The sequence below is a fragment of the Syzygium oleosum genome, unplaced genomic scaffold (genome assembly GCF_021117445.2).
Source record: "Syzygium oleosum isolate NSW1041296 unplaced genomic scaffold, Sole_v2.1 Sole_v2.18, whole genome shotgun sequence".
In the NCBI taxonomy this organism is placed as follows: domain Eukaryota; kingdom Viridiplantae; phylum Streptophyta; class Magnoliopsida; order Myrtales; family Myrtaceae; genus Syzygium; species Syzygium oleosum.
The window spans coordinates 4,649,969-4,672,379 of NW_026607502.1; the positions used below are offsets into that span (position 1 = coordinate 4,649,969).

The 22,411-nt window shown below is 42.4% G+C and overlaps 1 protein-coding gene across 1 annotated transcript; it reads left to right on the top strand.

Annotated features, from left to right (window-relative positions):
* Nucleotides 1-7,476: 7,476 nt before the first annotated feature.
* Nucleotides 7,477-21,964, top strand: LOC115688931 (uncharacterized). Its single transcript, XM_056319813.1, has 2 exons — nt 7,477-7,859; nt 21,862-21,964. Exons 1-2 carry the CDS (start codon nt 7,477-7,479, stop codon nt 21,962-21,964), a joined length of 486 nt encoding a protein of 161 aa, XP_056175788.1.
* The last annotated feature ends 447 nt before the right edge of the window (nt 21,965-22,411 follow it).

Genomic DNA, 22,411 nt, shown 5'->3' on the forward strand with positions numbered 1-22,411 from the left:
TGCCCTTGCTTGTGGGATATAATCTCCTGGGCTACATCGACAACTCCCTCCCAAAACCAACCAAAACCAGCGCCGATACTAACGAGAAAGTTATCGACCCCAACCTGGCATATGCTCTTTGGAACCGCTCGGTCTAGGTCTAGCTTCTCCACTAGACTATTCTCACATCAATCACTAAATATATAATCCCACTTGTCTCCACTATTAAAATCTCACAGGAAGCCTAGCGCATCCTTAGGAATCTGTATGCCAATCGTTCCCATGCTTGGATGATGACTCTCAAGGAAAGTCTGCAACTGTCCACTCGCGGCTAAAAACTATATATGAATTTATCCGACCTCAAATCGATTATCGATGAGTCCTTATCAAATCTCAGCATCAATTAAGGATACTTCCTTGCATGTCCTTAATGGTCTCCGATATGAAATTTACTAAATATAAGCGTCTATCCGCACCTGCGAACCCACTTTAATAAGTTGGCCAAACTCCACCAATTAGCCACCTAACAACCAATGGCAAATTCCTCACTCGAATCAATCGGCCTATCATCATGGTGGTGTCTCAATCAAAGACGCACCCACAATCACTATTCGTGCACTTATCTTGCCTGTCAACTTTGTGACCAGCAAGGTGGAGATCCTGAAGTTCACTACACAGCCTCAATGTTGTTTTGAACATGACAAAATAATCAAAAGCTACTAATGCGTGTACTAGTTGAATAGTACTAGGTGATATATGCGCAAGCAATGTGTAGATGGTGTCCTAACCATATGAGCTTATGTGAGGAATGTTATGCTACTATCAAGATTGCTTTGCTAGTATCGAAGGATCGTTGCCGATATCAAGGGTGAACAAGGTATTGGGCGCCAAAATGTCTACAAACTGGAAGGACTTTGAGATAAGGTGAACAATTGGAAGGACCTTGATTAAGGGTGAACAGGTAGAGACGAATGAGGATGTTTGTCATGACTTAGAGGAACCAAGATCTAATGAATAGTTGGATGGACCTAATGATAGTGAACAAGTCTATATAATGAGGTTGTTCGGTAAAATTTGGAAGGATCATGGAACGTGAACAACTTGGTAGAGTCATAATTGCCAATATGCTTGGAATGACCAGAAAATAGAAGATCTAATTGTTGTTAGGAGCAACGGATTGTTGGTAGGAGCAACTCTCTCTAATAGATAAGGTGGAAGACTGTGATGATATCGATGATCTATGTAAGTTTAGTGGAGACTGATGAAGATATTGACAATAGGAGAACAAGTCTAACGTGATGAGGATTTCATGAAGGCTTAGAGGTACCATGATTAGTCTTTCATCAACTTGAAGTATTTGGATGTTGACATACTCAGAAGGATCATTGGTTGATTGATTGCAAGTTATTCCATGCAGTTTGACCATGGACAGCATTAACATATTGATGATAATGAGCACGTCCTGATTATGGGTAATGGATCTTGCTCATATCAAGTCCTAGAAGGTCATGGTGACTTGCTCATATGATTGGAACAATGATCACAACTAAAATAGTTGTTGACAAGGCTTGGAATTTGTATCAGGAGCACTAGAGTTGAATAAGAGTAGTATTGCCAATTATGAGCAAGAGGCAGACTCTGACAATAGCAAACTGACTATTTTGGAAAACTGTCACTGTTAGAGAGATGTTCAGATGATTACAAGTGATGGGGTGATGTTCTACTACTGGCAACGGTAGAACCAATGGTTGCTTAAGGGATTTGAGTTAGGAAAGGTTATCTAAGGTTGGATGGCTATATATTCAATCCAAGAGAAGTAGCGAGGTTTGGTGAAAACAAACAAAATCAATCTAGTACTTTTGAGTGTTCTTGTTGGTAAACAGATCCCACATTGAAACTTTCATGGGGTATCAAACAAGTCAAACATCTTAATTGACACATAACTGCTTGATTTAAGTTTTGAATAAAGATAAGTCCAACTAGATATATTAATAAGCTTAGACTTGAGTCTTTGGTGATCTTTTTCAAGTGAAGGTATCGAGCTCTATTGCGCATCACGACATATTTGTACTATATATATATATATATATATATATATATATATATATATATATATATATATATATATAGCTTGAGGACTTCATTATAATAGTCCAAACTTTTAAATATAGGTTTCATTAGGACAACAAATATAGGTGTAGAGTTTGTCTTGAGTAACTTTTACTTTTGACTTATAACTTTTTTAAATCTTTGAGGCACACCCACTTTTTCTTTTAATATAAAGAACCCAAAAATTTCATGAAATATAAAAGTTGGCATATAGATTCATGTATAATTTTCTTATGATTTTTTAGAATTTGATTAATATTTTAGATTTTCGTGAGATAGTAAGAAAATCACTTCCGACTTTTCATAGGTGGTAACATATAAATCCTTTTTATTTGAGCCATTAAGGGTGCAAATGACAACCATTATGCTCCTAGAAATAGATCTATTCCCTGCACAAGTTTCTGAGTAGAGAAACACGTTTGATAACGACACAAAAACTCTGTTCCCAAAATAAAAATTCATTTAATAACAGCATAAAATTTCTATTTCCTGGAAAAGAAATTCATTCGATAAGAGCACAAAATTTCTATTTCCAAAATTTTGTTTCCACACTATGTTCTTCTTATGTGACAAAACCGGGTAGACAAGCGAATTTTTCCTTTTTTTTTAACTGTCCTGGAACAAAAATAAAAGGAATCATTCTCTGCACGTTGGTTAAGTAGACTTAAAGAGGATTTATCCTGACGTGTGGATGTAAGTCGAGAAAAGCTAAATGCAAATATTGGGCTTGCATTGCCGACCCTATCATCCAGAGACAACGACCTTCTCCTGAAATGTTGTGCGTATCATTTATGTTGAACTTTGTTGTTGAGCATCACCAATGAAAGAATTGAATTAGTTTTATGTTGGAAAGTTTTGGACAAAGCAATGATTATCTTCCGTTGATGACCGACTTAGAAGCACCACCAATCCTTAGCGAATTTAACAAGGTAACCCATTGCTATCACGAGTAATGGGAATAGTTGATGTCCACTGTAAATTCAGTGGAAGTTTGACAAAATCATCGAATTTGGTCCCGAATAATATGGGAATAGCTATCTTCAACCAAATAAGGTGGGAATGTTCATTAAATGCCCTTTTTCTTTCCTCAAGGATATACAAGACCATTTGCATCATTACACTCGATTCTCCAACTTTAGGACTTTGTGACTAATTTTTAATCTCATGACCAATAATCGCGTTACCACAAAACTTCAAACCAAATGACGGGCATTGGGACATATTTCTATTCCTGATATGAGCTACTAATTTGATGGCAAAAGGACTAATTTGCAGATAAAAGAGAGGTGATCATGCCAAGTAGAGAATTGCATTCAATACCTGATTCCACTTCCTTGCTTGTCTATACCACCCAACAACACTGCAAAAGATTAGCACCAAAAGACATGCAATCCATAAGAAATGATTTTTTAATGTCGCAAATGATGATCTTTTAAAATTGATAGGAAGTCCTCAAAGACAACATCACATTACAAGAGCCAAGATAGAAAATCCTCAAATACAATAATGGAAATACAGTACAAAAGTCGAAAACACAATTTCATGGAATCCTTGATGTGAGACTCTCATTCACTTGGATCCTTCACAGCAACTGTTTTGTTTACACTATCCCATCCAAATTCAGATTGTGAAAAAAGTTTCTTAGAACTACTATACTGTTTGTTCAGTTTGTTGGCCCTATTCTTCAATTGAACTAGACAAAAGTGGAGTCTTGTCCATTTATTAACTTCAGCATGTATGTTATTCCATCCTACTTTGTCATAGGCACAGGTGGTGCGATTTCCCTTTTTTACTTCTTCTACCAACAAACTTACAAGCAAATTGATCAGAGGCTCAGTCCACTTTGCCATGAAATGCCTCTTCGTGGGATGTCATTTAACATTAACTGGTAGAGATGGTGTACCAATTCAAGCATAGAATCTTTGATGTCAAGATCACATCAATATAATGTTCTATGACTGATAATAAAAGAAAATTATTGAAGAAATTGAAAGAGAACATCCCTATATCAGATTGTACAAACTGCTGAAGATACCAATTGGCAGCAAAAATCTCAAAAAGAGGAATACCAACGTCGCTAGAGTTAATCACTGTTGAACTTGAAAAAGAGGAAGAGTGCCCAAAGTGTCATACAATCTAAGATTGCAAACAATATATAAAGCTGGGGGAGAGTTGCATAAACTCCATGATCAGGGGAAAAATGTAAACAATCACTAAAACAAGAAGCGTGGAGGAGGATAATATGATCATTTTCATTCTCGGTCAAAATGAGAACAGAGGCCTTATGATCATGTGAAGTTGCAATAAATGAAAACGTAACAAGTATATATCACACTCAAGGATTGTGGTTTGCAAGTGTCTGTTTCGCAAAGGCCATAGATTCAAGTTCTGAACAATCCCCACGTATGCATCCAAACAAATAAACATGTAAACAAAATGAACCAAATTCACCCCAATTTCAGCAACACATGAAAAATGCCAATGAACACTAGTGTTGCAACCGAGCTAGGGTTGACTCTAGAAATCGTGTGACATTCTGAAATCCGGCCCACTTGGAATTTTATTAAATGAATGGTTTATGGACGTGCTTGTAGTTAGATCTCGCCCGGAACTAATCATTCCTGGGATACTAACCGTTAGGGAAAAGCTAATTAGGGATTTAAATTCGCGCGACTAAAGAAACTCGATCGTGAATCGACTTTCGACCATAGAATTGTCGAGGTGACATTTTGGGCCAATGTAGACCGATCCGAGGATAGTTAGAGATCGATTCGCCACTGTTATATTAGTGGATCGCGGGTGATTCCGCTTGACCACGAGATGAACTGACGAATGACCTTAAATCTATACCAAACGATCGCGCCCGTCGGAACTAGCGATTGATCCTCGCAATTCAGTGACAACCGAGGTCGTCACGACCCAAGTGAACTTAAACGTGGCTTGATTCAGTATCGACCACGGGTCAAAAGTGCGAATTTCCCCAAAAGCCGCCCGTAGTCTGAGATACGCTCAAGTTACGTTATTTAGAATTTAGTCATTAATTAGAGACCAAGTTGGGCATTGGAAATTTAGAAAGTCACGACAGATCATTTGGACGACGTTGCCATTAGCCTGATCAACCTTAGAATTGTCAGAATCCTTCAAAAAAATCGAATTTCGGCGAGAAATGAAAAATGACCGTTTTACCCTTGAGATTTTGTTAAGGCCAAGTATAATGGGGAAGGGCATTTTGGTCATTTCACCCTAGCCTTAGAAATAGAAATTTTTGGACAATTTTGCCCTTGGGAATTTTGTGAAATTCCAACTTTGCCCCTGGATATTTTTTGCCAGGATTAATCCGGACCGTCGATCTTAGGATAAGATCGAATCTTGGCCGTTGATTGGAAATGTGAGAGAGGGGCATGATGGTCATTTTGCTTGGGCTAGACACCAATTATTGGAGTTCTTCCTATTTAGCCCAAATTTCTCTCTCTCTCTTTCTCCTCACTCTCTCACCTCTCGGCTTCACCCTCTCTCTCTCCCCCCCTTCCGACCGAACTCCCTTAGCCTCTCACCGTGACCGTGGCTAGCCGTCCAAGCCAGCTGTCGCCGCCGTCCACCCGCTTGGCCGGAGCAGCCGCACGCCGGAGCAGCCGCTCGCCTCACCCCACCGCTCGCCTCACCGTTTCTCTCTCTCCCCTGTTTTCACCCTCCACCGAAACACCACCAACTCTCATTCAGTTCAGCCCCAGCCAAGGTGAACCAGCCGACCGTCCAGCTAGCCGCCGCCGACGCCGTACGCCGCCGTTCAGCAGCTCGCCTTCGCCGTCCGCCGCCGTGTGACCGCCGGACTACCGCCCCTCTCTCTTGCCCGAGCTAGCTTAGATTTTCAAGTAAGTCGTCCCCTAAACCCTATTTAGGATGTCGGGTATCGATAGAATGGATTAGGGGCTAATCGGGTTGATTAGGGGCTGTTTAGGGTTATTTAGGGGCTATTTAGGGGTTAACTTGGCGGACTGATTTGGGGATTGATATTGGCTGATTTGAGGATGAAATGGTGATGTTTCGGGGCTGAATTGAGGCTGAGTTGAGTCCTGGACGTTGTGGATTGAATTGACGAGCTTAGGGCTCGATTTAAGGACAAATGGTGTCGGTTTGGTGTGTGGTAGTGTGGCTGGATTGTGGTATTTAATATGGCTTGAAATGGGCTTGGAAATGCTGAAATTATGCTATGATTGTGGCTGTGATTGTGGGCCCGTTAGTGGCCTTGCATGTTTGTTGAATAGTGAGTTGATTGATTTAAATGTGGGTTGTTATGTGCACGCATGGGCTGAATTGAATCAATTGTCAATTGGTCGTATTTGGGTGTTTATTAAGCATGAAAAATGTGTGTGGTTTGGTTCGTGCACGGGCCAAGTTTGATCGGCTAGCATATTGGCATGTTGATGTGTGAATCGAGCGAACGAATAAGTGAGAAATGGTGTGTGAGGTTGTATGTGTGGTTATGAAAATCCCTGAGGCGGTACCACTACGCAAGGAATTAATCCGTCCTGAGGCGGTACTACTATGCGGGACGATGCCCGGTATTACCGGAGGACGGCCAACCTGAGGCGGTACCATTATGCGGGTTGTGTCGTAGGTGGTGAATGTCGAGCCTCAGGCGGTACCATTACGCGGGCAAGATACATTGCCTGAGGCGGTACCATTACGCGGGCCACGAAGTGTTGTGAATATGAATTGGTCGCGGTGAACCTGAGGCGGTACTATTACGCGGGTCACTAGCGAGTTGAGTGGAAAACATGAGATGGTCGCAGTGAACCTGAGGCGGTATCATTACGCGGGTCACTGGCGAGTTGAGTGAAAAGAATGTGATGAGGCAGGAACGAGTGCGTGAAATGTAATTAGAATGTGCATGTGGTTGGAAATTGTGCTATTGTGGCTAACGTGCAGGTTGCACGCGAGACAGGCCCAAGTAAGTGTAAATTGTGTGCATATTATGTGATGGTTGAGTGTGTTTGTGTTTTAACTTGTCTGGACGTACGTGATAGCCTAGGTGTGGTTTAGGGTGTGTACTTATTGAGACGTGTTCTCATGGTTGTTTCAACCAATAATTTCAGAACCCCGGCCTGAGCCATGAACCTTCCGCCGCCGTCGCCGCGGCGTTTTGGGATTCCGATGCATACCGACAATAATGTCGTAGAGTACCCTATAGACGAGAATACAACCTGGGTTAAGCATACTATCGTAGTTTGGGTAAACGTATGACTACCTCTTTGGCAGGCCCATACCTACACTGCTTGGATGTTTAAGGACGGGTTGGACGAGTTTAGCCCCGTCCGTGGCTTTGACATGCCGTTTGACGGAGTAGGGGATTGGGATCCATCAGCCATACCCCCTCCTGATGGCGATATGACTAGTCTGGAGACTAGCCTGGCACAGTCCGGACTTCAGCCTGCGCCTGCAACACCTGAGCCCTCAGGAGCCGAGCATGATTCGGAGCCGGAGAAGTCTCAGGCAAGGTATGATCCTATGGATGTAGATCTCGAGGTTATACCAGAGGAGGAACCAGAAGAAGAAGACCCTAAGGAAGAACCTAAAGAGGCGCCAGAAAATGAACCCGAAGATGAGCCCGAAGAAGACCCAGAGATGGAATCAGAGGACGCACCCGAGGACGAGCCAGAGGATGAGCCAGCGAACGAGCCGGAAAAGGAGTCTGATGAGGAGGAGCGGTTAGAGGTTCCTCTAGAGTCGGGTGATGTGGACAACCCGATCGAGATCAATGCTGATTCGGAGTCCTCAGAGGAGCAGACAGTTCAGGGAGATTCAGACTCGGGTCCTGAGGAGTCGGACTCAGAGTAGACGCCATCTAGAGGGCGTAAGGGCTAGTGTAGGGGTTGAGTGTAGACTTTTGAAGTGTACCATTTTTGGAGATAGGGTATACCCAGGGTGCTGATCTTTTTTATGTCGGTGGTGCATAGTTTAGATATTCGGTATGCTTGTATATTATGGGCTGTATATATGAATATTGTATAAGTTTGGATAAGTAATGGATGTCTATACTCCCTTTTACCCCTAGTCAATTACTGTCTGGGTGTTTGTGGCTTTCGCTGATGTTTTAAATCTCTGATAAGTTGAATTGGGTCAGCGATTTTATGGGACGTCGCAATATTAGACCAAAGGAGGGTGTCACGTGCTAGATGGAGTTCGGGGCGTGAATTTACGATTTGATTTGGTATCAGAGCAAGGACAGCTCAATCTAAGTTGGTCGAAGTCTGGAGTGATAAGGAGCAGAGACCTTGGGGTAGTAATCTAGGGAGACCTTAGCGAGTCGTAGGGTGGAATGAGCTACGCATGCCTCCAGATTGTTTGTTGTGATTGTTGGGTGAATTGATTATTATAACAATTGAAATGCAGGTGCATCTGGACCTGAGGTAAGTGCACAGACCCTATTGATTGTTGCCTTGTGATGTGGTGATTGGTTACTTGCTGAGTGAATTATTGTGTTAATTCACTGCCTAGGACTAGACTGGTATAGTTGGCCTAGGTTTCTAATTCCTGAGTGGAATTATAGCAGGTAGGCGAGTGGTAGAAATCGTGAGGATGAGTTCGCGAGGTAGAGGAACTGGGGGTCCATCAAGCTCGCGAGCTCGACCTGCAGGAGATCCGAAAATGGATGCGGTCATGAGGACCCTAGAAGAGATTGGTAATTTGATAGGACGGCAGACTCAGGAAAGAGCTGCCACGATTGCCTAAGCTGCCGAGGCCGCTGTGGCCGCTTCTGCCAATAATAATAATGGAAATCGAGGGCAGGGGCAAGTGAATGTGAATAGGCAGATGCACCAATTAGTGGAGCTGTTTCTGAAGTTAAAGCCTCCTAAGTTTGATGATAGAGGCGATCTTGAGGCTGCATCGCTTTGGGTGGAGGAGTTGGAAAAAGCTTTTGAGGTATTAGGATGCACTGAGGAAGAGAAAGTGACATTAGCAGTGTATCAATTACAAGGAAATGCAAGTGATTGGTGGAAAGCCACCAGAGGAAGGGTGTTCCCGGTTGGTGCCGCCCAGACTTGGGCGATGTTTGTGGAGACCTTTAATGGTAAATATTTTTTCTGAGAGTGCCCGGGAACAGAAATTATCTGAGTTTATGAGGCTTCGTCAGGGGCAGAGGACAGTGGATCAGTACGAGGCTGAATTTGCTCGGTTATCTAAGTTTGCCCTAAAGATGGTCGAGGACTCGTTGGATAGGGCTCAGAGGTTTCGAGACGGCTTGAAGCCGGACCTTCGTAGCCAAATGATTTCGTTAAATTTAAGAGAGTATAATGAGATCTATGACAGGGCCCAAGCGATTGAGCGGGACTTAGCGGATAGGGCTGCCGCTTCTGGGTCGAGATTTGCCGAGGGTAGGGACAACCATCAATTAGGGAAGAGGCCAACGACGGGGAATCGACGTTTCGTCCCTCATGCTAGAAGGAATATAGGGAAACCGACCCGTTTTCATAATGGTCCATGTCGGGTGCATGGGGAAAGACATGGAAATGGACCTTGCCCAACCAGGGGCGGAGCATGTTTCGGATGTGGCGGATTTGATTATCATATAAGGTTTTGCCCCAACCTCAGGCAGAATAGATCGCCTGCGTTGTCGCCGCCCCGGAACGGGAACCAAATTGGAGCTGCTCAGACAGCTAATCAGAATAAGCCACAGGCCCAAGGACGGGTGTACGCCATGGCCAGAAGAAAGATTGAGAATGCGCCAGGGGTAGTCACAGGTACGGTTTCTCTGTGCGATCATGCTACGTATGCTTTATTTGACCTTGGGGCGTCACATTCATTTATATCTGAGCAATTTGTTCAGTTGACTGGTATAGAACCGCAGTTGCTTGATGTTGTATTGTGTGTGACAACTCCCTTGAATGATAAGGTGCTAGTCTCGTTGGGGTGCCCGAATTGTAAGATTGTGATTGGTGATAGGGAGGAAAGGATTGATTTAGCAGTTCTAGCCATATATGATTTTGATGTGATAGTAGGTATGGATTGGCTGGCTAAGCAGAGGTCCGTAATGGATTGTAGTAGCAGGGTGATCCAATTTAATCCTGTTGGACGTCCGGAATTCAAATTTGTGGGAAATCAAGGGGGACCCTCGATTTCATTGATTTCGTCGCTAGAAATGACTAAGTTGTTGAACGAAGGGTGTCAAGGATTTCTAGCGGCTGTGGTTAATTCGACGGCTGAAGAGCCGAGGCTAGAGGACATAGCCGTGGTGTGCGATTATCCCGATGTCTTTCCTCAGGAATTGCCGGGATTGCCACCAGAAAGAGAAGTAGAGTTTGTAATCGAGTTGGCTCCTGGGACTGAGCCAATCTCGAAGGCACCTTATAGAATGTCGTTGTCAGAGTTAAAGGAGTTAAAGGTGCAAATGCAAGAATTATTGGACAAAGGATTTATTCGTCCAAGTGCGTCTCCATGGGGAGCGCCAGTTTTGTTTGTAAGGAAGAAAGATTGATCGTTGAGGTTATGTATTGATTACAGGCAGCTAAATCAGGTGACAATAAAAAATAAATATCCCCTGCCAATGATAGATGATTTGTTTGATCAATTACAAGGGGCTTCGGTGTTTTCTAAAATTGATTTGAGAACGGGATATCATCAATTGAGGATTAGGAAGGAGGATATATCGTAGACGGCATTTAGAACGAGATATGGACATTATGAATTTACGGTAATGCCGTTCGGATTGACGAACGCCCCTGCTGCCTTTATGGACTTAATCAATCGAGTATTTAAGGAGTTCTTAGATCAATTTGTGATCGTTTTCATAGATGACATATTAGTGTACTCGAAGAGCCTAGAGGAGCATGAGTTTCATTTGAGTAAAGTTTTGCAGACTTTAAGAGAGAACGCAATGTATGCTAAGCTTAGTAAGTGCGAGTTCTGCCTCAATCGAGTAGCATTTCTTGGACACGTGATCTCTGGGGAAGGTATCTCAGTATATCTAACAAAGATTGAGGCGGTAATGAAGTGGCCGAGACCAACGACTGTAACACAGGTTCGAAGCTTTTTGGGTTTGGCAGGATATTACCGACGCTTCGTAGAAGGGTTTTCGGCAATAGCGACACCGTTGACACATTTGTTGAAAAAGGAAACAAGGTTTGAATGGACCGACAAATGTGAAAGGAGTTTTCAGGAATTAAAGCATAGATTTACAACGACACCGGTGTTGACTATTCCATCAGGACCCGGAGGATACGAAATTTATAGCGATGCGTCATTAAAAGGACTGAGGTGTGTACTCATGCAAAATGGACTAGTAGTGGCCTACGCATCAAGGCAGTTAAGACCGCATTAGTTGAACTACCCGACGCATGATTTGGAGTTAGCCGCTATAGTATTCGCCCTTAAGATTTAGCGACATTATCTATGCGGAGAGAAATTTTAGATATATACCGATCATCAGAGTCTTAAATATCTGTTTTCTCAAAAGGAGTTAAATATGAGGCAGCGTCGGTGGATGGAATTGCTGAAGGATTACGATTGTGATATATTATATCACCCCGGGAAGGCCAACCGGGTAGCCGATACATTGAGTTGGAAGTCAAGCATCGCACATATGATGGTTAAGGAATGGACTTTGTTGGAAAAAGTGCGAGACTCGGAGTTTAGATTTGAAGTAAGTCAAGTCTCGAGTTTGGTAGCCACACTAAGGATTGAACCAGAGATCCAGGCTAAGATTAAGGCTTTACGGTCCACGGATCAAGAAATCCAAAGGATTCTAGAAATGGATGATACCAAGAGAAAGTCGGACTTTCAAATATCCGAAGACGGGGTACTGAAGTTCCGTGGACGATTATGCGTGCCTGACGATGCAGAACTTAAGGAAGAAATTTTATCAGAAGTGCATCGTAGTAGTTATAGCATCCATCCTGGTAGTACCAAAATGTATCAGAATCTAAGACAGTACTATTGGTGGAATGGCATGAAGGTAGATATAGCTAAGCACGTGGCTAAGTGCCTGACGTGCCAGCAAGTGAAGGCGCAATATTGTAAGCATGGAGGATTGTTGCGACATTTGGAAATCCCAGAGTGGAAATGGGAACATATAACTATGGATTTTGTGATGGGATTACCAAGGAGCCAAAGAGGCCATGATACTATTTGGGTGATTGTCAATAGATTGATAAAGTCAGCACACTTTTTGGCCGTGCAAAAGGATTTTGCATTAGATCGGTATGCTGAGTTGTACTTACAACAAATAGTTCGTTTACATGGGGTACCAGTGACGATTACCTCAGATCGTGATCCTAGGTTTACCGCCAATTTTTGGAAAAGTCTGCAAACGGCATTAGGATCAAAGCTGCAGTTTAGTACAGCTTACCATCCACAAACGGATGGCCAGTCTGAAAGGACGATTCAGACTTTAGAGGATATGCTTCGGGCATGTGTGTTGGATTTTCAGGGCAGGTGGGAAGAGCAATTGCCCTTAGCAGAATTTGCGTATAATAATAGTTTTCCGCAGAGTATCGGAATGGCACCATTTGAAGCACTATATGGCAGAGCGTGTAGAACGCCCGTATGTTGGGATGAAGTAAGAGAAATGAGTATAACCGGGCCAGAATTAGTTCAACTGTCAGTTGAGGTTGTTAAGGTAATTCGTGAGAGACTGAAAACAGCTTAAAGCCGTCAAAAGAGTTATGCAGACAGAAGGCGAAGACATTTGGAGTTTCAAGTAGGTGATCACGTATTTCTTAAGGTGTCACCCATGAGAGGATTATCCCGACTCAATAAGAAAGGGAAGTTGAGTCTGAGGTACGTAGGACCTTTTGAGGTTTTAGAAAGGATTGGAGACTTAGCTTATCACCTTGCACTCCCGCCAAATTTGTCACAAGTGCATAATTTGTTCCACGTATCGATGTTGAGAAAATATGAACCGGACCGAACTCATGTGTTGAATTACGAAGAGATAGAAGTTGACGACAGGGTGTCGTATGTCGAAAAACCAATAAGGATCGAAGATCGGAAAAAACGAGTTCTAAGGAACAAGACGATCCCGATAGTCAAGGTTGTTTGGGAACATCACGGGACAGAAGGCGCAACTTGGGAAAGTGAGGAGCAAATGCAGCGTCAATACCCCCACTTGTTTGAGTAGCTAGTTTGATTTGTAAATTTTGAGGACTAAATTTTTCTAAGGGGGGAAGAGTTGTGACATTTTGAAATCCGACCCACTTGGGATTTATTAAATGAATGGTTTATGGACATGTTTGTAGTTAGATCTCGTCCGGAACTGATCATTTCTGGGATACTAACCGTTAGGGAAAGGCTAATTAGGGATTTAAATTCGCGCGACTAAAGAAACTCGATCGTGAATCGACTTTCGACCATAGAATTGTCGAGGTGACATTTTGAGCCAATGTAGACCGATCCGAGGATAGTTAGGGATCGATTCGCCACTGTTATATTAGTGGATCGCAGATGATTCCGCTTGACCACGAGATGAACAGACGAATGACCCTAAATCTATACTAAACGATAGCGCCCGTCGAAACTAGCGATCGATCCTCGCGATTTAGTGACAACCGAGGTCGTTACGACCCGAGTGAACTTGAACATGGCTTGATTCAGTATCGGCCACGAGTCAAAAGTGCGAATTTCCCCAAAAGCCACCCGTTAGTCTGAGATACGCTCAAGTTACGTTATTTAGAATTTAGTCATTAATTAGAGACCAAGTTGGGCATTGAAAATTTAGAAAGTCATGACAGATCATTTGGACGACGTTGCCATTAGCCTGATCAACCTTAGAATTGTTCGAATCCTTCAGAAAAATCGAATTTCAGCGAGAAATTAAAAATCACCGTTTTACCCTTGAGATTTTGTTAAGGCCAAGTATAATGGGGAAGGGCATTTTGGTCATTTCATCCTAGCCTTAGAAATAGAAATTTTTGGACAATTTTGCCCTTGGAAATTTTGTGAAATTCCAACTTTGCCCCTGGATATTTTTTGTCAGGATTAATCCGGACCGTCGATCTTAGGATAAGATCGAATCTTGGCCGTTAATTGGAAATGCGAGAGAGGGGCATGATGGTCATTTTGCTTGGGCTAGACACCAATTATTGGAGTTCTTCCTATTTAGCCCAAATTTCTCTCTCTCTCTCCTCACTCTCTCACCTCTCGGCCTCACCCTCTCTCTCTCTCCCTTCCAACCGAACTCCCTCAGCCTCTCACCGTGACCGTGGCTGGCCGTCCAAGCCAGCCGTCGCCGCCGTCCACCTGCCTGGCCGGAGCAGCCGCACGCCGGAGCAACCGCTCGCCTCACCGTTTCTCTCTCTCCCCTATTTTCCCCCTCCACCGAAACACCACTAGCTCTCATTCAGTTCAGCCCCAGCCGAGGTGAACCAGCCGACCGTCCAACCAACCGCCGCCGACGCCGTACGCCGCCTTTCAGCCGCTCGCCTTCGCCGTCCGCCCCCGTGTGACCGCCGGACTGCCGCCCCTCTCTCTTGCCCGAGCTAGCTTAGATTTTCAAGTAAGTCGCCCCCTAAACCCTATTTAGGATGTCGGGTATCAATGAAATGGATTAGGGGCTGAATCGGGTTGATTAGGGGCTGTTTATGGGTTATTTAGGGGCTATTTAGGGGTTAACTTAGCGGACTGATTTGGGGATTGATATTGGCTGATTTGAGGATGAAATGGTGATGTTTCAGGGCTGAATTGAGGCTAAGTTGAGTGTTGGACGTTGTGGATTGAATTGACGAGCTTAGGGCTCGATTTAAGGACAAATGGTATCGATTTGGTGTGTGGTAGTGTGGCTGGATTGTGGTGTTTAATATGGCTTGAAATGGGCTTGGAAATGCTGAAATTGTGCTATGATTGTGGCTGTGATTGTGGGCCCGTTAGTGGCTTTGCATGTTTGTTGAATCGTGAGTTGATTGATTTAAATGTGGGTCGTTATGTGCACGCATGGGCTGAATTGAATTGATTGTCAATTGGCCGTATTTGGGTGTTTATTAAGCATGAAAAATGTGTATGGTTTGGTGCGTGCACGGGCCAAGTTTGATCGGCTAGCATATTGGCATGTTGATGTGTGAATCGAGCGAACGAATAAGTGAGAAATGGTGTGCGAGGTTGTATGTGTGGTTACTAAAATCCCTGAGGCGGTACCGCTACGCGGGGAATTGATCCGTCCTGAGGCGGTACTACTACGCGGGACGATGCCCGGTATTACCGGAGGACGGCTAACCTGAGTCGGTACCATTACGCGAGTTGTGTCGTAGGTGGTGGATGTTGAGCCTGAGGCAATACCATTACGCGGGCCACGAAGTGTTGTGAATATGAGTTGGTCACGGTGAACTTGAGACGGTACTATTACGCGGGTCACTAGCGAGTTGAGTGGAAAACATGAGATGGTCGCAGTAAACCTGAGGCGGTATCATTACCCGGGTCACTGGCGAGTTGAGTGAAAAGAATGTGATGAGGCAGGAACAAGTGCGTGAAATGTAATTAGAATGTGCATGTGGTTGGAAATTGTGCTATTGTGGCTAACGTGCAGGTTGCACGCGAGACAGGCCCATGTAAGTGTAAATTGTGTGCCTGTTATGTGATGCTTGAGTGTGTTTGTGTTTTAACTTGTCTTGAGGTACGTGATAGCCTAGGTGGGGTTTAGGGTGTGTACTTATTGAGACGTGTTCTCATGGTTGTTTCAACCAACAATTTCAGAACCCCGGCCTGAGCCATGAACCTTCCGCCGCCGCAGCCGCAGCGTTTTGGGATTCCGATGCACACCGACCATAATGTCGTAGAGTACCCTATAGACGAGAATACAATCTGGGTTAAGCATACTACCGTAGTTTGGGTAGACGAAGGACTACCTCTCTGGCAGGCCCATACCTGCACTGCTTGGATGTTTAGGGACGGGTTTGACGAGTTTGGCCCCGTCCGTGGCTTTGATGTGCCGTTTGACGAAGTAGGGGATTGGGATCCATCAGCCATACCCCCTCTTGACGGCGAGATGACTAGTCTGGAGACTAGCCTGGCACAATTCGGACTTCAGCCTGCGCCTGCAGCACCTGAGCCCTTAGGAGCCGAGCATGATTCGGAGCCGGAGGAGTCTCAGGCAGGGTATGATCCTATGGATGTAGATCTCGAGGTTATACCAGAGGAGGAACCAGAAGAAGAAGACCCTGAGGAAGAACCTGAAGAGGCGCTAGAAAAAGAACCCGAAGATGAGCCCGAAGAAGACCCAGAGATGGAACCAGAGGACGCACCCGAGGACGAGCCAGAGGATGAGCCAGCGAACGAGCCGGAAGATGAGTCTGATGAGGAGGAGCAGTTAGAGGTTCCTCTAGAGTCGGGTGATGTGGACAACCGGATCGAGATCAATGCTGATTCGGAGTCCTCAGAGGAGCAGACAGTTCAGGGAGATTCAGACTCGGGTCCTGAGGAGTCGGACTCAGAGTGGACACCATCTAGAGGACGTAGGGGCTAGTGTAGGGGTTGAGTGTAGACTTTTGAAGTGTACCATTTTTGGAGATAGGGTATACCCAGGCTGCTGATCTTTTTGATGTCGGTGGTGCATAGTTTAGATATTCGGTGTGCTTGTATATTATGGGCTGTATATGTGAATATTGTATAAGTTTGGATAAGTAATGGATGTCTATACTCCCTTTTACCCCTAGTCAATTACTGTCTGGGTATTTGTGGCTTTCGCTGATGTTTTAAATCTCTGATAAGTTGAATTGGGTCGGCGATTTTCTAGGACGTCACAATATTAGACCAAAGGAGGGTGTTGCGTGCTAGATGGAGTTCGGGGCGTGACAAATCGTGATTCTCAAGTGCATAAAAGAAGTTCGACTCCACAAACAGAAATTGCAGAAATTGATCACGAATCAAACGCGAATTGGACGACAAAGAGGGCGGTGGAGCTAGGTCACGACAACAAAAAGGGAGAGAGACTCACCTTGTTGCTACGGAGCTACGGTTGCGATGAGAGGTGGAGCTACGGTTATGATGACAGACATTCGACAGTGGTGGCAAGGCTCCCTACGGCGACGAAACTTGAGCGAAGAGGAGATGGAGAAGTTCAGCCGAGTCTCTGTGAAGGAGAACGCATGTGAGAGAGTTTTTATTTTTATTATGAACTAAAAGTTTATCCAAGAAATATAAAAATGAAATTGCGTGATCAAATGGATTTATGTTCCAAACATATTTCTAAAATATAAAAATAGATAAATATAATAATTATCATGCGCATCCTAAATTTCTAAACTTTATTTTGCCAAAAAAATTTCTCAATTTATTTCTTCGGTTCGGTGTCCTGACCTAAACATTAGCTCTCACATTTGTCCTCGTGGAATCTAGAACGAACTAGGGATGCGTCTCCATGCCCCGTCCCCAGTGGGAGCAATCCATAACGTCAGTTCAATTATGAATGTTGAAGTACAAACGAACGTAGGCATGACGCGACGATGGAGTCGTAATCTCTCTTCATTGGGATTGAAAGAAAGTTACGAATCCTCGGGACTAGGAATCCTATTCCGCTTCTACTGCCACTGATGATGCTTGGAACGTGCGTCAAGTCAACGATGGCATGACGCGATGTGGAGGCGACAATGAAAACCATCCTTATCCATATCTCTCTCTGTCTCTCTCAGAAAGGCACGTGATGGAGGAAAATGAGGAATAAAATTCGCAAAACCCAACGCAAAATCTAATATTATATGATTTAGAAGGAAATGGATATTGATTTTGGTACCATGTTAGTAGAATTCACAAGAGAAGTGATGCAACAATGAATTAAGGATCAGTTATTGGGTTAATGAAATCTCAATATAGAAATTTAAGCAATTTGTGCGGTAGAATTTATTGAATATAAGATGATGATAACATACGCAAAGGGACAATCTTGAATACATCATCCCAAGTCGATAGGCATGTGTCGTAGCCCAACAAGAGTTCATTTTTTACCCAGTGATGGAGTAAGGGGGGCAAGCAAGGGCCATCTACCTCCTCCGAACAAAAATGTTTATATAATATGCAGATATATAAGATTAGAATAAATCATAAGCAAACCGTGCCCCTCCCCCCCTTCCCCCTCGTAGTAATATGTACTATGTAAATGTAATGTTATCTTTAGTTTCAAGTTCAAAATTTTGTAAAAATCCATGAAAATCTATGTCGATTTGCTTAAGATTAATTGTAGTTATATGTTTTATTCATTGAGCAAAGAGGTAAATTAATAAGATCAGAAGAAAATCTCTCGAATCTAACGAAAGATGCTTTCATCCATAAATCGTATAATTGAAATCTTTGGACTTTCTATCTAAATATATGATATATGTAAAGGTTTTCTTTATTCTTTTCCTTGCAGTGTATGCTCTTCTTTATGGTTCCGAAGGGATTACAATAGTAATAGCTAGAACAATTATTTTTTTATATCAAAGATATGTGCAATTGATTAACAAGTAACGACAAAATATTTTATTTTAGTTGAAAGAATCACATCAAATGAGGAACTGAAATTGCATTCGTCATGTCTGACTAAAATACCATTACACGTTTTGATATGTATTGACAATTCTATTATAGTTTCTTTTCTTCTTAGTAACCTTCATGTAAGAAAGTGAATTTTTTTCATTTACTTTATATAACAATCTTAAATCAATCTATTAATGCATATAACAATCTATCTTGTTTGAATAAATTTCTTCAATCTTAAATCAATATTATCTATATATGGATGAAGCCAAAACTAATGGAATTTTAGTGGAAAATTAACATTTTCTAAAGATAATTTTTGCATAATTATAATCAATAGTCATCAAGAAAAGAATATTTCACTTGTCCTAGACACTCATTTAGGTCCGTAGCACGTCTCTTGTAAATTTAGAGACTAAAACACGAGATGTGACACCGACCATCTACTCTCAAACCCTTGAGAATTCTCGATGGACTTTAGAGTGGGCAGCAAATGATAAAGGAGTTTTTTAAGTACTCTATTAGAGGACTCTACGTGGCAAAGAAACGAGAATAACCCGCCGAGACCATGCCTTGGGAGAGCATACATTCCCACCATATTGAATTTGATATAGAGATGGGATTCCCAATTCAAAACTCAAATTGTGATCCCTAAGATTGAGCTAACAGTCCGCTAAACTCAATTGCCTATTTGTAGGCTGTTTGCTTTTTATTACTTTTTTATTTATTTTGTAAACAGACACTCGTAAATATTGTACAACAACTAAATGAGACTCATCTTTTCGACTTTACAATTCATCTTCATTACAATGTATCAGAGCTCCCAAAATAATTAAGCAAGTAACGATCCCATCATGGACGAAAATGCCACTCAGGTAAGTGTCTCATCTTCTCCTTCCATTGATGCTAAAAGCCCAACCCTAATAGCCATAAATGTAGCTGCCCGACTCCCCATCAAGCTCTCTAGACTTCATGGTGTGCCCTAGTTGGCATTGATACTGACGAGAAAGTTATCGACCAAAACCTGACATATGTTCTTTAGAATCGTCAAGACTAGCTTCTCCGTTGTGCTATTTTCAGTTCAATCCACTTGTCTCCACTGTTAAAACCTCACAGGAAGCCTGATGCATTCTCAAGAATCTGTGTGCCAATCGTTCCCGTGCTAGGGTGATGACTCTCATGGAAAGGCTGCAATTGTCCACTCGTGGCTCAAAAACTATATATGAATATATCCGGCCTTAAATCTATTGCCAATGAATCCTTATCAAAGCTCGACATCAATTGAGGATCCTACCTTGCATGTCCTCGATGGTCTCGAATCTGAGTTCCGCTAGATATCAGTGTCCATTTGCGTTCGCAGCACCCCTTTAATAAGTGGCCACACTCCACCAATCAGCCTCCTCGCAACCAATGACCATAATGGCAAATTCCTCACTCGAATCAATTGGCCTATTATCATGGTGGCATAAAAAACGCACCCACAATCGCTATCCATGCACTTATCTTGTCTATCAACTTTATGACTAGCAAGGTAGAGATTATGAAGTTCACTATACAGCCTTCATCACTCTTCGACAAGAATTGGGTCTCTCATTATGTCACATCAGCCCTAGGCAACCTCTCATTCGAAGTCATCATTGATAATGGTAAAGGTTTGGAAACCACACGTGGGATCCATACACCTCCACACCCTTTCATCTTCTTTTACACTATCCAATGTTTTTTGTGTCCCTACAATGACCAAAATCTCATCTTTATCTATAAATTTTGTAAATCCAACAATGTACTAATTGGATTTCATCCCATTCACTTTACTACCATGGATCTGTTGGGAAAATCCCCTAAGTTGTTTCGAAGATGACATAAATGAAAAGCTACTAATGTGTGTATTGATTGAGTGGTACCATGTAATATATGCAGAAGCAATATGCATATGGTGTTCTAACCAAATGAGTTGATATGAGGAGTATTCAACTATTGTCAAGAGTGCTTTGTTGATATCTAGGGTGAACAAGGTAATGGGCGCCAAGGTTTCTCCAAGCTAGAAGGACTTTGAGATTAAGTGAATAGTTGGAAGGACCTTGATCTGGTGAACAGTTAGATGGACCTAATGAAGGTGAATAAGCCTAGAACAAGGATGTTCAGTAAAGCATGGAAGGAAGGAAGATAAAAGATCATATCATTATCAAGAGTAGCGAATTGCTGGCAAGAGCAGCTCTCTCTATCAGATGACGTGGAAGAATGTAATGATATCGATGATATGTGCGAGTTCAGCGAAGACTAATGAAAATATCCACAAAAGGAGAACAAGTCTAACATGATGAGGATTTCTTGAAGACTTGGAAGTACCATGGTCAGTCCTTCATCAACTTGAAGTCCTTGGAAGCTAACATACTCAAAAGGATCATTGGATAATTAATTGCAAGTCATTCTACGGTTTGATCGTGGAAGCACCACCAAACTGATGATAATGAGCACATCCTAATTATGGGTAATTGATAATGCTCATATCAAGTCCTAGAAGGGGTTGGTCACTTACTCATCTGATTGGAACACTGATCACAACGAAAATAGCTATTGACAAGGCTTGGTATAGGGAGCACTAGGGTTGCATCATAGTAGTATTACTAATTATGAGGAGGCAAACTCTGACAAGAACAAACAAACTATTTTGGGAAATTACCACTGTCATGGAGACGTTCTGACAATTACGAAATTTAGAGAGACGTTATGTTACTGGAAATGGTAAAGCCAATGGTTACTTGAGAAATTTGCGTTGGAGACGGTCATTTAAGGTTGGATGGCTATATATTCAATCCAAGAGAAGTAGTTGGGTTGGGAAAAAATGGATAAAATTAGTCTAGTGCTTCTTCTTTGCTTTGTTCTTGTTGACAGTTGTTGTGTATCACTAAAAATTTCCTGTGCAGTGTTCTTGCTGCTTTCTAATCGTGATAAGAGCGAGTGTACGCGAGTGATAGCAGTACTTGTATCCTGATGATGTGATCTATCTTTTTATAGGATCAGTACGTGCTGATTGTAACTTGTCTTGAAGATTAATAATAGATTCTAGTCTTGTTGTGGCTATTAGTGTTGAGGGTGAACGTAGGCCTGGAAATAAAGCCGAATCGCTATATATTTTCTTGCAATATATTCTTTCTTTTTACTATCAGCATTATCTACTTATTATCATCACTATTTGTTCATTTGTAGCACACATGTGTGATATCAATATTCAGTTTCTACTAATGTGGTATGAAACAAGGTAGGGTTAGTTACAAAAGGTTATACCTGGGAGTAAGGTAATGATTATGATGAAACTTATACTCCTGTTACTAGGCTAGAAGCAATTAGATTACTAGCTTGTGCTTGCTCTTATGATTTCAAGCTATATCAAATGGATGTGAAAAATGCATTTCTTTATGGTTACATCAAAGAGTAAGTGTTTGTAGAGCAACCACTAGGAATTGAAGATCCAGCAGGATCAACGACGTGTATCAGCTTGAGAAAGCACTTTACGAACTCAAACAAGCATCCACACTCTCAATGCTATTCATAAAGAAAGGTTAAGTACTTTTCTTGCTAAAAATGGGTTAAATAAACGTAAAGTTGACACAATGCTGTTCATAAAGAAAAATGATGATGCTGTTTTGTTAATTCAAAAATATGTTAATGATATCATCTTTGGATCTACTAATGAGCTGTTCTTTGCAAGTATCATGAAGAGCAAATTTGAAACAAGCACGATAGGAGAGTTCAACTTCTTTTTTGAACTACAAGTCAATCAGATGAAAGAAGGAACGTTTATATTCCAAGAAAAATATGCAATTGCATTAGTAAATAAGTTTGGGATGGAAGCAAGAAAATTGATACACCAATGGGGCCCCAT